The 13492-nt window shown below is 40.0% G+C and overlaps 1 protein-coding gene across 6 annotated transcripts in view; it reads left to right on the top strand.

The window, feature by feature from the left end:
• cntn3a.1 (contactin 3a, tandem duplicate 1) overlaps window positions 1-13492 on the top strand; it is an 86328-nt gene that overhangs the window by 26323 nt on the left and 46513 nt on the right. For all 6 annotated transcript variants that reach the window (XM_086214497.1, XM_086214496.1, XM_086214495.1 and 3 more), the window contains one exon: window positions 8268-8363. In XM_086214497.1, coding sequence (XP_086070623.1) covers window positions 8268-8363 — 96 coding nt within the window. The remainder of the gene's footprint in view (window positions 1-8267; window positions 8364-13492) is intronic.

The raw sequence follows: 13492 nt of genomic DNA, 5'->3' as shown, positions 1-13492 counted from the left end.
TCAGTTGAGGTTCTCTCACCTCAATTCAAAATCAGTTCTGTCTTTGGCTACCTGAGAAATCAAAGTTTCATCAAACGTCAGCAGATTTGTTTTGCTGATAGGTGTAAGGACCCAGTAGGATTCTCAAGAAATGTTGCTCTCAGACCCTTAACAGAAAACAACCAGCAAGATGAGAAAACACCAATTAACTGGTCAAGTTTCAACCTGGGCCCGGTGTGCTTTTATCCTCTAGACCTCCAGTGCTGGTGTTTACTCTGCCTGCGGATTCTAAACTTCTCACATCCGTGTCATGACGACTGTGTGATTGTGGAGTGGGCCTTGACAGACCCCATATATTTGATGCTTTACAGCTTTCATCCATCACATTTTATAAGACCAGAGTCTAAGGCATCTCTGATGGCAAGGTGAACTTGAGGCCTCCACTCTTGATGGGCAGCCCATATCAAATGACATCCCTGATATCTGTGAACAGATGGTGCAGCTAGATTGAATTCTCATGTCTGTTTCTCTGCCATAGCAGACGCGGAGATGATCCTTGGCAGGGGGGAGCGCTGGAGGTATCCATCTTGGCACTACGTGGTGCTTCTTTGTCACAAAGCAGCTCTAGAGCTTCAGCATCATAGTGGAAATCGGTGTCTTGAGTATCTATTGATCATATTTTCAGTTCTTATCAATTTTTCGAGGTCTGACCTGAACTGTACTTCATTGATTACATCTATCGCTGGGGCCTGACCTGGGACCTGGTGCTTTTGTCAACCGATGAAGACACGTTTCAGTGCCGATGTGTCATACGTCTTATTTATTGCTCTTGCTTTAACTTAATTAAGTGTGCTGAGTGATTGAGTGGGTCTCCGGTCAAGGGAATAATTCATGGAGAAACCGCCTGCTGTGAGACTCGGCCTTGTGTCATTTGTAACAGACTAGAGTCAGAGTAGCTCAATATGTTCTTTCAAATGCCCAGGGGCTTGCACCTTTCTCTCTGTCCTGCAATAACGGAGTGAGACAAAGGCCATTAATGAAAAGAATTTATGGGTTTACAGTAATGTGACGCTGGTGAGTCTAATATTTCAAGTCTAGGGATTTTAGGAACTACTGTGCTATAGCAGCAAATACAAAAAGTACATGCTTATTATTAAGACATGGTGGCCTCTTTAACAATCTAAAATGTATTACATTAAAACAAGATGAATGTCTGCCTAATGATGTCCCTTAACATCAAATTTGTATGGCATGGCTCTATAATCTGATCGTAGGAGTTAAGATAGCCTGCATTTTAAATCCCCTGAAAGATGCATGATATAACAGTTTCTGTTACCATCTGGCAAGGGCTTAAACCTCTAAAAGTATAAAGATTCTTGATCCTGTTGACAATAATTTTTTAAAAGGTTCTGCTTGACTGTTGGGAGCGCGGCAAGGAATAATCTAGTTGGTTAGCAAACCAGATTGAGTTTCCTAATCTCCCTGGGATATTTTGGTTGTAAGTGAAAGGATTTTCACTGATGCAAGATGAAACATTATACAACAGATTGCAAGGCCTGCAATGCGGGGAAGGTGCATTGGATGACTGTCCTGATGAAGGTGGGGGGGGGGGGGGGGGCATGGTACAGCCTAGTTGCTGTGCTGCTTATGAAGCCACAAGGGTATAACACAGTGTTTAATGAACGGTGAAATAGCTGTATTTATGAAAGCGATGCGGGATGCGACTCCCTTGTATCTTGGTGCTCAGGATTCCTTCTATCAAATTCTGTCCTGTAATTGCACACCATTTGCATTTTTCATTTACTGGCTCCCGTCTCACCCAACTACCTTACATGTGTAATTACTTTCAAGATTTTTATCGCTTTTTTTTTTTAATCTTTTCTGGCTTTTCTCATCTCTATCAGCCCTGTATACTTTATTCATTGCTTGTGCCGCAGGTAAAAATGAAGTCTGTTTGGAGTTGCAGAGCATCAGAGGTGGGGACAACTTTTCTTGAAGTCTGATCAGAGTACTCAATCTGGATTCCAAATCAGCTTTTAGGGGGGATGGCAGCAGGCTTTTTTTTTCTGAATGCAGCTCTTCACAACGGCGTTGTAATTGTCAGGAGATACCAGCGGCGGCGTTCGGCTCCTTTGATGAGTATCACTCCCCAAATGTCATGTGTCACTCACTGTGAGAGCTTCTCTACATGAATAGAGGAGAGGAGGGCGCTAAATGCATATGATAAGAGGGGGGTTGGAGAGAGAGAGAGCGAGAGCGTGATGGTTTGCAGACATTCATCTGGAGTGACGAGTATTCATGCTGTTAGCGATTTAGATTTTTTTTGTTCAGCCTTTCTTTCTGTGGTCAAAATCAATTCCTACCACATACTTGTGATGTACAAACACAATAATGTATCTACTTATTTGCAAAACTGGGGATGAATTACAGCTGTGAGAAGCAAATATACAATCGCTGAAAATATCCTTTTGAGAATTGTCCTTTTTACAATTTTTTATTTTTTTTTTGCCTTTCAATTGGTTTTCCAAGTCGTTTGTCCACCCTCTTCGGATGCTCATCTTTTCACCTGAGGGCCAGGAGTTTCATCATATGGGTGTAGGGTGATTCCCCCCAGAACTGGTACCATGACCAACAACACAAGGGGCTCCAGTGTGGACAGGGGAAAAAATATTTTGTAGTTTCAATTAAAGTCCCATGCATATAATAATCTGTAAATGTAAGAATGTACTGATTGAATATTGATATTGGCTACCAGAGACTCAGTTAGCTGGTTCTGGTATCGATGACGATGATGAAGTTGATGTTGATGTTGATTTGCGGCTAAGTACTCGATTTAAATGGGAACCATCATTGTAAGCTGGTGAATGTCTATTCAGTGGTCAGCAACGTGGCCTACATCAAATTTTCCAGCAGCCTCCCAATGCGGCGTGGATCCAGGATTTAATGTCTTTCAGGCAGTCTTGCAGATGAGTAAGCTGGCTTGTGTCATCTGGCTCCATCGACAAGTAAAGTTGTGTGTCATCTGCATAACAGTGGAAGTTGATCGAGTGCTTCCGGATTATGTCACCTAATGGGAGCATGTAAAGAGTGAAGAGAATCGGTCCTAAAACTGAACCCTGTGGTACACCATATGTAACTCTGCTATACTCAGAATGGTCATTATTAACATTAACAAACTGAAACCTGTCAAATAAGTAGGACTTAAACCATTTTAGGGCAGTTCCTTTAATCCCAATGTCATGGTCATGTAGAGGAGGCTATGATTGAACTTCACAATGCAATCAGTGAGGCAGCCCACCGCAATGCATTCTTCATTGCTGCAGAGGAGCTCAGCCAGGGACGGGGGCAAGGGGCAATAATACACTCGACTTAATATATACAAATATCAATAGCTCATTCAGAGCCATTTCCCTCCCCACACGGGCAGCTCCAACCACCTGACTATAGCAATAATGTTGAGGTTGTTGGGATGTGTGGTTTACTACAGCTTCGTGTAACCTTATACATAATACCACCAATAACAGCAGTAGAAACAGAATATAAATTCAGGTGTCAGAATCTGATTAGAACTGCTGCAACCTTATTTATTTTTGTTTAAGACAGTAATTCCAAATAAATTAGCTTTTTCACTGTTTCAGAGGAAGCCCAGTAAGCGCCTTTCAGCCCTATCTTTTAAAATGGGTTTGTACAACTCGCAGCTAAAAAAAAAACCCCAGTAACTATACTGGTGTTTATGCAGCCTCTCAGTTCCTCATCTCTCTAAAACAAGCCGTCCTCGCTCCTGTTTCTTTAAGGCCCTTTTTCAAAAGCTGACTTTCTTCTGTTTGGATAACTTCCAGGAGCCTGCCGAGGGGCAGCAACCAGTGCTTGTGAGCACTCTCCTAACTTTGCCTCACAACTTAAAAAGCACGTTTTTGCGAGACACACTGAACAACCTCCAAAAAGTTGAAAAGTAGTCCTGAGCAGAACGATCGAAAAAACTTCCAAGACAGACTGAGCGGGTGGATGGGCGAGTCCCTGTTCTTCGTGGGTGTTCTGTGCCTGGAGCTGATGACCATGTAAAGACATCTGTGATGCACTCTCAATTAGACTCATTTCAACACATTAAAGAATTTCTATGTGCTTTCATGTCTCCAATATATTAATGAATAAACTTCTTCCTCTGCTCCCCCTCCACCCCCCATGCTAACCCCTTCTGTTGCTGTCTCACAAATCAATAATCAAAGGGTATTTTTGCTGCTTATAAAAGTATGACAAGTTCACTTCATAACATTCATCACGACTCATCAGTGAACGAGTTTCTCTTTTCTCTGGTGTTGATTTTTTTTTTTTTTTTTTTGGAAGTAGCTGGTTTTCAACAAACTTGATGGAGGGGTGTAGCATTGGTCAAAGACAATCTGTTACATTTAGGTTCAGATCAGTCATCGTGCCATGTGGTGGCAAAAGATACATTTGTTGTAACACTTCAGTGCATTCCTCCAGTCAACCGGATCCATCTCAGATTTGGTCATAATTGCCTTAAGAATTTGGTGACTGGTTACTGTGAAGACTGTGTTTTGGTTAAACTTTGTATCTGAGGCGTGGTGGCCAATTTTTATATTTTGCTATCGAACACGAACCTGTAGTAACTGGACGTGTAGTAGATGTGTGGTCTCTAGCGCCACCCTAGTGGATGCAGGAAGTGTTATTTGTCAAAGAATGCACACATTAGTCTGCTCCTTCATTTAACACCCCAGTATTATCAGGTATCACCTCCATCTTGCTCTACGAAAAAGCCACGCATGTGTTTTGTTTGGGAAGTCTCTTGAAAACGATGCTTGTTTTCTCGTAAACGCCACAAAGCCCATTTAAATGAGTGACACAAATGGGCGGCGATGTCTCTCTGCTTAGTAAGACATGTAACTGCCTGTCTTCTTCGAGGAATGATAATATGGTGTACACCATCTTTTATTAATCCCGGAAATGGGACTGGTGAACAAAGCTTCACAAAGTAGTGGCATTGGAAGGTGAATGCTCTTTCAGTTTGTGGATTGGTGACAGCTGGGTAGGAGGTGACTCTGGCAACTCACCCATGGCATTGTCTGTTTTAACCTTGCAGCTCTATAAAAGATGAGACTGACTTGCTGAGAGAAGGGAGACGATTCCTTTGAATCATTCAGTGACGTGTCTCCCCTCATTCAGTACACTGAGAATGGCAATAATAGTTGTTAGGCCTGTCCCACTTTAATTGAAATATGCTTTGAATCAGCAACAACAGTTGAATCAATTGATTTGGGGTATGAGTGGCTTGTTGCTTTTTCAGTCTATTTATTCTGCAGTTGGTCAGCTTACATCAGAATTGATTGGAGGCAAATAATAGAATTTTAGAGAATTTCAAATAAAGGTTCTTTCGGAAAATGTTTCATTCCCTTTTCAATTGTCCAATGGTTATATGACAAATGTAACCCCTTCACAAATTGTCCTCGAGCTCACCCTCCGACAGAATGGCTTCAATTTTTCTTCTATACAATAGTCTCTCATTCATTACAGTGGGTCACATTGGAGCAGCTAGCCCAAAAATGCAAATTCTCATCTAATTTCATGGATCTGAAAGCACTCAAAATAGCCTGAACCCTGCCATGGAGAAGCACATGGAGGTGCAGAGCTGTGATAGGCTTGATAAGATGATCCAAGGGTGCAGAACAGCTTGGCTTGTCAGGCATTGTTGGCTTTTAGTGTGTCTAGCTCATTTACGCTGCAACATACTCCAAATGAATATTGATCAGGAGAGTTTCACTCCCAGCGTGAGTTGAACAACTCTAATATTTTCTAATGTGTGAGCCTGGCTTTTAGATAGGAGGTTAACGTGACCCTGTGTAATCTTCCCATTGCTCAGTGACAGGTAGAGTGTATCAAACAAGTATAGAGGATCAAACATTTGATTTAGCTTCATTCAAATGTTGGGATTAAGAGATTTTACCAATTTAGCACACAATGCACATTTCAAATGTTCATTCTTTTCTAAAAATCGGATATATTCTGAAGGGAGAAACAAAAAACCTTGAGGAGGAGGCTTACACGACGTGTTCCAACACTGTGGCTTAGAAAAGCTCTGCAATATTTTATAATGGGAAATATCATTGAATTCAAAGAGTAAAGGAGCTGGCGACATCAAAGACAATACAGAAACAGGAATTTAATTGAGCATATTTCCCACATGCTGTCATGTTAGTTTACATTCAGTTGAAAAGATACTCCAGTAATCATGTGATTATATTCTTGTTGCTAAAGAAGCATCGATACTTACTTTTTATGTCCCTGGGCCTGATACACGAACCAAGCATCTGGCTTATGCTTACACTCACAAATGTTTTTTTATATCATTATTATTTCAACAGTGGAGCAAATCTTATTTTTTGTAGCAAGTCTAACACACAGAAAGCTTCCTTTTTTTTTTGGTGTGCATTATTTCTTATCAGTACTGGGATGACAACAGTGTTGAGAATATGAGCTCAAACCCTATTATTTACAACATAACACCATTGAGACTCTTTGCTACTGCAGCTGCTGGGACATACTGTGTGTGTGACTCAGCAGGATCTGGAAGTGCCAGAGCAGCTATAGTTTAATATCTTATCAGATAGCTGCACACTAAACTAATACACTAAACTGGAGATAGTAGAACACACTTAGGCCAATAAAAAAACAACAACAACAAAAAAACAATTGAACGTGTGTGAGTGTGTGTGTGTGCACATGTGCGTGCGTGCGTGCGTGTGTGATAAAGATGCACTAAGTTAGGAGTAGACGGTATTTTCTGAGTCTAACCAGGGATTGATTATCACAGAACATTGTGATCTTAAAGATGCTGTCTGCCTTGGCTGCAAAAATAATCCAACTGGAATTGCGATATAATGGACTATAATTTTAAAATTGGAGGAAGGTGCAGTATTTGTAAAGGCTAATTGTGTGTCAAAACAGAAGCATGAATAATTATGTAAGAAAATTAACATTCCCTACAATATCTCAAATAATAGCAATATCAGTCAAAATAAATGCAATTGGATATTTTTTTCCAGAATTGTGCTGCCTGTTGGTGTCACAAAGTGAATTAGTCTGTGATTCCCCGCACGAGTGGCAAGTCTTAATATATTTAAGATAGAGAAGTGTGTGTATCTGCCTCTCTGGGTCTGCCATTATGCTCAAAGCTTCAAATTGAATTCAGTTTTAGCTTTAAATTAAGCTGCTAAAGTCAGCCAGATTCCATCCTGTACCAGGCAGTGTTGGGTAATTCAAACCAATTTAAAGTTCAATAGACAGCTAAAACATTCATAAGCATTCCTGGAATACACAGATGCATGAAAAGACTTCATACATTTCTCACATTCACTTTAGACTTTCGCCGCATCTCAAAGGGCGCAAACTCTGCTGTATTTATAAAATGCTCATGCGATGTTAAGCACAGAACATCTTTAAATTTCGAAATGACACAGAGGCACTCACACAATCTGTCACTACCAAATATTGGAAGGAGTTAATTATCTCCTCATTAATTTGTTAAGTCATATGTTTTAAATTGCTGGTTGATTGTGATAACGTAATAATGCCGAGGAACAATTTTCTCCCGAGGTCTGCATGGATCACTCGCTCTATTTATTAGACAGAAGCTCATCCTACTCTGCTTATCCAGAGGTGTCACTTTTGCATTCTCCTTCCCTGTTTTTGAATTCAGCACTGATTATGTTATTATATCGCAACCACATATTTGGTTTTGCTGCTTGCGATATCTCTAAGAGCCACAGCAGGCAAGAAAAGTCAAATTGTTCAAGGATTGCTGTCTCTATTTGCTTTCTCTCAGCAGGTTGTCAACAAGTAATTGGTCTCCATACAAATGATGTTGCAGTTTTAGTCATTTAATTGTTGCCGGTCTGTGTGCAGTGGATGAAACACAGAAAGTGATAACAATACGCAGTTCCAATTAAATTCACTCATGTGTGACTTATACTTGAGGAATTGCTTTCTGCTCCAGTCAGAAGTATTTAGGACCCTACAGCACCATGTCTGCATTTATGCAAACATTCCAAGCGTGTTTCATTAAAATATTCAAATGTTCTGCATCATATCACACCCTTAAATTCTGCTCTATACCAGTGTTCTAAGCAGATATGAATTTATTGAGCAAGTGCAGAACTTCTAGTGCATTTTTATCTCCGTAAACAACGAGGCATATCCTGTTTGTGTGTTTATGGCTTTTGTGAGAAAGGAATTGATTATTTTTCCCTTTATTGCTTTTGTGTTGTGGTAAACAGACTTGGAGAACTTCAAGACTCAGAGAAGAAGTCCAGTGAGGGTTCGTGAGGGTCAAGGAGTGGTCTTACTGTGTGGACCGCCATCCCACTCTGGAGGTAAGATGGCCTTTTCTTACATATCCTATATTTTATTGCAAGGTCACATATGCTGCAGCTCCACTAGGGCTGAGCAGTAGGAACACAAACCAATCTCAGAATATTTTATCACTGACCTCAATATCATTATTCTGACAGTGTTGTAGGATGACCATTGATGTGGATGTTATAACTAAATGGGGAATTGCAAATATTAGAGCAAGCTGGCTGGGAAGGTTGAATAAATCATTGACCACAATCTAGCATTTAAAATTAAAAAAACCCCACTTAAAACTATAAAATGATTCCTAAATTCAATTCCACGAACATGCAGTATCAGTGAACTCGTGTATCACCTTTCTGATGCCTCATCTGCTCTGGGTTTATCTAGCCTTAAGTGTAAGGCGTATTTGTCCACCTCCCTGTGGTTCGCTGTCTGTTTGTGGCTGTTAAAATCAGTGCAATGAGTCATTTTTTACTTTGGGACACTCCAGCGTGTCACCCTGATTTTCAATGGTGGTGAGGGAAAAACTTTGGCATGCAGACTGGAGAGGCTGTCTGTGGCTGCAGCCTTGCCAGGATGAGTAATAGAGCCGCTCTCTGAAGGTGCTTTGTTTGCTTCACATCAGCCTTTTGCATCCATGACATTATCAATGGGCTTTCAGCGCTAATACTAGCAAAGCTTGATGCAGTTCTCCACTGTGGGAGATTCTTGATGTTCTGTAACTCTATAGCTCTCGGCATTGTAAAGAATGCCGCCATGTTTTTACGGTAAGTTACTGGCTCGTAGCCCCTGTCTTTTAATTGACCGTAGGGCATTTGCAATAGTTGTAAAGAGCAAAAAGCACATCAAGTTTTACTAGGTAGCTTTTATACATTCACAAGAAGTTCTGTTGTTCATATAAAGTAGACATGGTTGGCAACAAGACTCTAGTTAACACTTAAAAGAAGAAATGAACTGGATCTGTACCGACTTGGTGGTTTTAAAAGTACCCCAAACTACAATCTTTTCATTACTTTGTTGCAGTAATATTACAAATTTTCCAATTTTAATTTTAACCCTATATCCTTCTGCTTAAGTTATATGAAAATTCACATTTGGAAAGTGCTCTTTTCTTTGCGTCTTTGTCAGGGGCAAGGAGGAAACTATTCAGTTTTGAGGCAGATTTTTTTAATATAGCTGAAAAATTACATTGCTTTGACATCGGGTGATGTTGAGGTCATCTTGGTGGAAGTGTGAGCTTTTTGGCTGCTTTTTAGTTGTATTGACATCAAGCACAGAGTATGAATTTTGCTGTCATCAGGCAGTCCTAGTTTGAACACAGCTGTGCTGAAATACAGTCGTGTACCTCTGTTTACGATACGCCCTCTCCTCTGTCATCGCTTGGACTTGTTCCTGGGTAAGGAGCAAACAATGTAATGTGAATGTTTTAGCGGGGATTGTACAAAGTCATGTGCTGCTATTGTCTGGAACAATGTGCTGTAATGAGAGTAGAATGAAGAGAGTTTTGTTCCTATCAAACAGTCACTAGCGAATGCAACGGTACTCATGTATTTTAGCACTTCTTCTGTGTATGTTAGGAGACATCTCACCTTATATTGACAAGAAAACCTGGAAGGATGCAGCATATGCTTACATTTGGCAGCCTCCTTGTTGATGAGCTTTTTTTAGATACATCCCCTGGTGTTGTGTCCAAATGCCAGCACTCATTCTACCCAGCTACAAACAAAACAGCAGCATTGTTAGGAACAGTGTCATGACAGCGTCCCAAAATATTTTTTTTTTTTTTTTTTTTTTTAGATCTGGGCACAATTCAAATGGTGAGCTATTCAGCACAGTACATTAGTCAGGGATGTGGCCCAGATGCAAAATTGCAGTATTATTATTTCTTTTTGAAGGCTTTCAGTTGTGAGAGCAAAACTAGCTGCACCATGGCTTGTGCATGAAAGAAGAGGACTGTGTCCTTTATGCGCATTGACAAGGCGTGTGGTGCTCTGTTGACTGCCTACTGGGTTTGGCAGCTTTTCAGTGATGGGCACAGAAATTAGGGGACATTGACTGACTTCTCCTTGGAAAGATTACATGCACCATATCCTTTTGGGCAATTTGCATGCACACAGGCATACTATTACACTAGTCAACCATACATTTATCCTCCTGGAAATGTATTTATCAATTTTAATGAGTCGCCTCTGAGCTGGGGACTTCCAGTTCGCTGGAAACTTTTCTCAAAAGCTACAAGTCTCTTAGCTTTTAAGAGATGACATAATATCTTAGTCTCTGATAGAAAGCTAACAGTGATTCCACTGCAACGCGACACTTGGTTCAACAGGGCGAAACTTTGACTGCTGTGCAGCACCACTGCTCTGAACAGTGTCCTAAACACACCAGCAAATACAGTACAAATCAGGCTCAGCAGGATTCTAACAGTGAAACAAGCATCCACAGAAGAGCAAGTGAACCAACTACTCCGTTGTCAGGTACCGAGGGAGAGGATGAAGAGGAAGCAGGGCAATGGGAGGAGTGATGATGAGGGGAATAAGAGCGGAGCGAGAAGAAGTTAAAAGAAAGAGAGAATAAAAATGGCTGATGGGGAGGCGAGAGAAGAGGAAACACTGCAAGAGAGGAAATCTGTGTGAGGAAAGTGTCCGATATTTATCATACTACGCTGCTATTCCCTAAAGAAATCTAATATTAAATGTTCTTTTGGCTCTGTATTTAATTAGGTATTGAAGCCCACATTTGCTTGGCATTGTTGGGAGTCCTTGATTTACAATTGAAGCAGCCAAGATTATTATGGGATGGGGACAATTGTAGCAGATTTTTCAGCATAACATCAATTATCCTGCAGCACAGCATAATAGAGGAGATTCAAGATTGCAGTTTACAAAAACTCCTTGTCTCCCTACAGTTTGTTGTTTAACTTCAAAATAGTAACAACGGATTTAGCCTCTTTTTTTTCTTCTTTTTTTTTGTGGCAGGAGTGAAAGTGAGTCATCCTCGCCATGTTGTGTTATGGTTTGGAACAATGACAACAGGTGAACAATTCAATACAAAACAGGATGTAGGCTCTACAGGATGATTTCTCCACAAACCTCAAATGGCTACAGGAATAGTGCTTATTTCTGTAATAAACGGGAAAAAAAAAATCTCAGTGAGGGAGCATGCCCCCAGACCCCCATAGATCTGGGCAAAGCTGTGAATAATGACATCATCCTGCTCCACCCTTGTTAATGGCATAATGTCAACTCATGTGTCCCCGCTGATGGAAACTTGCAACTAAGAGCGATGGAGAGAGGAGGAAATTATCCTTAGCCTGGGTGATATGGATGAAAAATGTCTCCATAAAATGGTTAAACTTCAGTCAATAATTATTAAAAATTGCAATTTATAACAGATCATGAGGAAGAATGTTTAATGTCCCCACTTAAGTGGTCAGATATTTTCTCTGTCTTTCTGTTGTGCCTCAAGTCGATGGTGCAACACCTTTTAAATGATTAGCTGTTTGCTCCTCTATGATCCATGATGGAGGGATATGAGGAGCAGCTGATGAGCCAGCGTGGGAGACCTGCAACAGATTTGCTTTCATGGTGGTTTTTAATTAATGAATAGAAAACTATCAATGTTTTATTGAACACATTTCTGGTTTCTATTATACATATTGCTGTTTTATTGGCCAGACCTAGCTTCACTTAACAGGTTGACCTGAATGGACCATGGCATTGGTGTCAGTTAAGTCTATTTCTTATCTTTTATATAACTTTATATCTGAAATCTGTCATAAAAATTGTTGTATGTTGTTATTACAACATTGTCACAAATAATTATTTTTGTCCATCTGGCATGATATTGTAGAATTTTTTTTTTTTGCATTTGTCATGGCAGGTATTTTGACAGAATGAATCCAGTGAGAATGATAAATATGTCTTTTTGGTGTTTTTTGCTGTTTGCTTCTATCCAAAGAATTTTATTCCCAGGCATTTCTGTAGCGCCACAGTTCTTCATTGATAGTGTTGTGTTGAGACACATTCAACCTTTAACAAAAGCTGTACCTACAGCAATTTGGAAAATGCACATAGCAATATTGCAGTTTTGATAAGATTTCAAATACTTTTTCAGCAGATTACAAGTGGATTCCTTTTTTTTTTTTTTTTGGTTGTTGTTAGAATTGCATGTATGCTGACACAAGGAAAACAATTTGTTACAGAACTAAAAAGTCACATCTTTTCTTGCCAAAGTTCAACAATATGCACTGAGAAAAGCCTTCGACTCACCCATACATGATGTATGATTATATGCACATTGGATAGTGTCACCCTCTTCACCTCAACAGCACCACAAATTAAGAGTCATCATTATAATTATTATCATAACGGCAATTTGCAAGTATCAAGACCTCTGACACCGACTCAGTAAAAAGTGAACGCTATAATCCTCATGAAACGTGGATTTACTACATGGTTATCATGTATGTATCAAGGTGTGTACATATTCATATTAAAAGTGAAGTGTCCTCTGCTCTGAGAGAACTGGAACTTCAATGACCTTCTTCAGAGGTGAGGTCATAAGGACCACAATATGAACATCACAGCAAGCATTTTGATGATGAACACATTTTCTCTTACGTTAGCAGCGGGGGTGGGGCCTTTTCTCTCCCCACCATAGAAATCCGTGTGTGTTCACTGCAACAAAAACCTTTCATATTCACCTCTTCTAATCAAGTGAATAATCTGTCCTTTATCTGTTTCTCCCACATGTGCCGTGTTGCTCTCTCAGTCGCACATATTTTTTGTTTCCTTTTATGGCTGATAAAACATTTTAACAAATAGATGGGTACATCAACAGTGGTCTTTATATTCTTTGTCATACCATGATACCCTGGTGTAATAACAGGAGGACACAACATAGAAATTGTGATTAAAATATACCACGTCTCTTTATGCACTCAATTTCAAAAACATGCAGTAGATTCCCCCGGCCACTCTTGTTGCACTTTGTTCTAGAACTCCAGTTGCTTTGTTTTGACTTTTGCATATTTGACAACATCACACTTCACAGATGTTTACCAAGATCTATGCCAGAGTCTGTTTGGGTGAAAATTCGACTAAATCATTAGAGATACAATATCTGGGTCTTGATGTTTCTATCT

Source organism: Aulostomus chinensis, chromosome 9 (assembly GCF_037954235.1).
Source record: "Aulostomus chinensis isolate RoL2024-O1b breed Wild chromosome 9, RoL_Achi_v1.0, whole genome shotgun sequence".
In the NCBI taxonomy this organism is placed as follows: Eukaryota; Metazoa; Chordata; class Actinopteri; order Syngnathiformes; family Aulostomidae; genus Aulostomus; species Aulostomus chinensis.
This window is presented reverse-complemented; position numbering and strand designations above follow the sequence as displayed.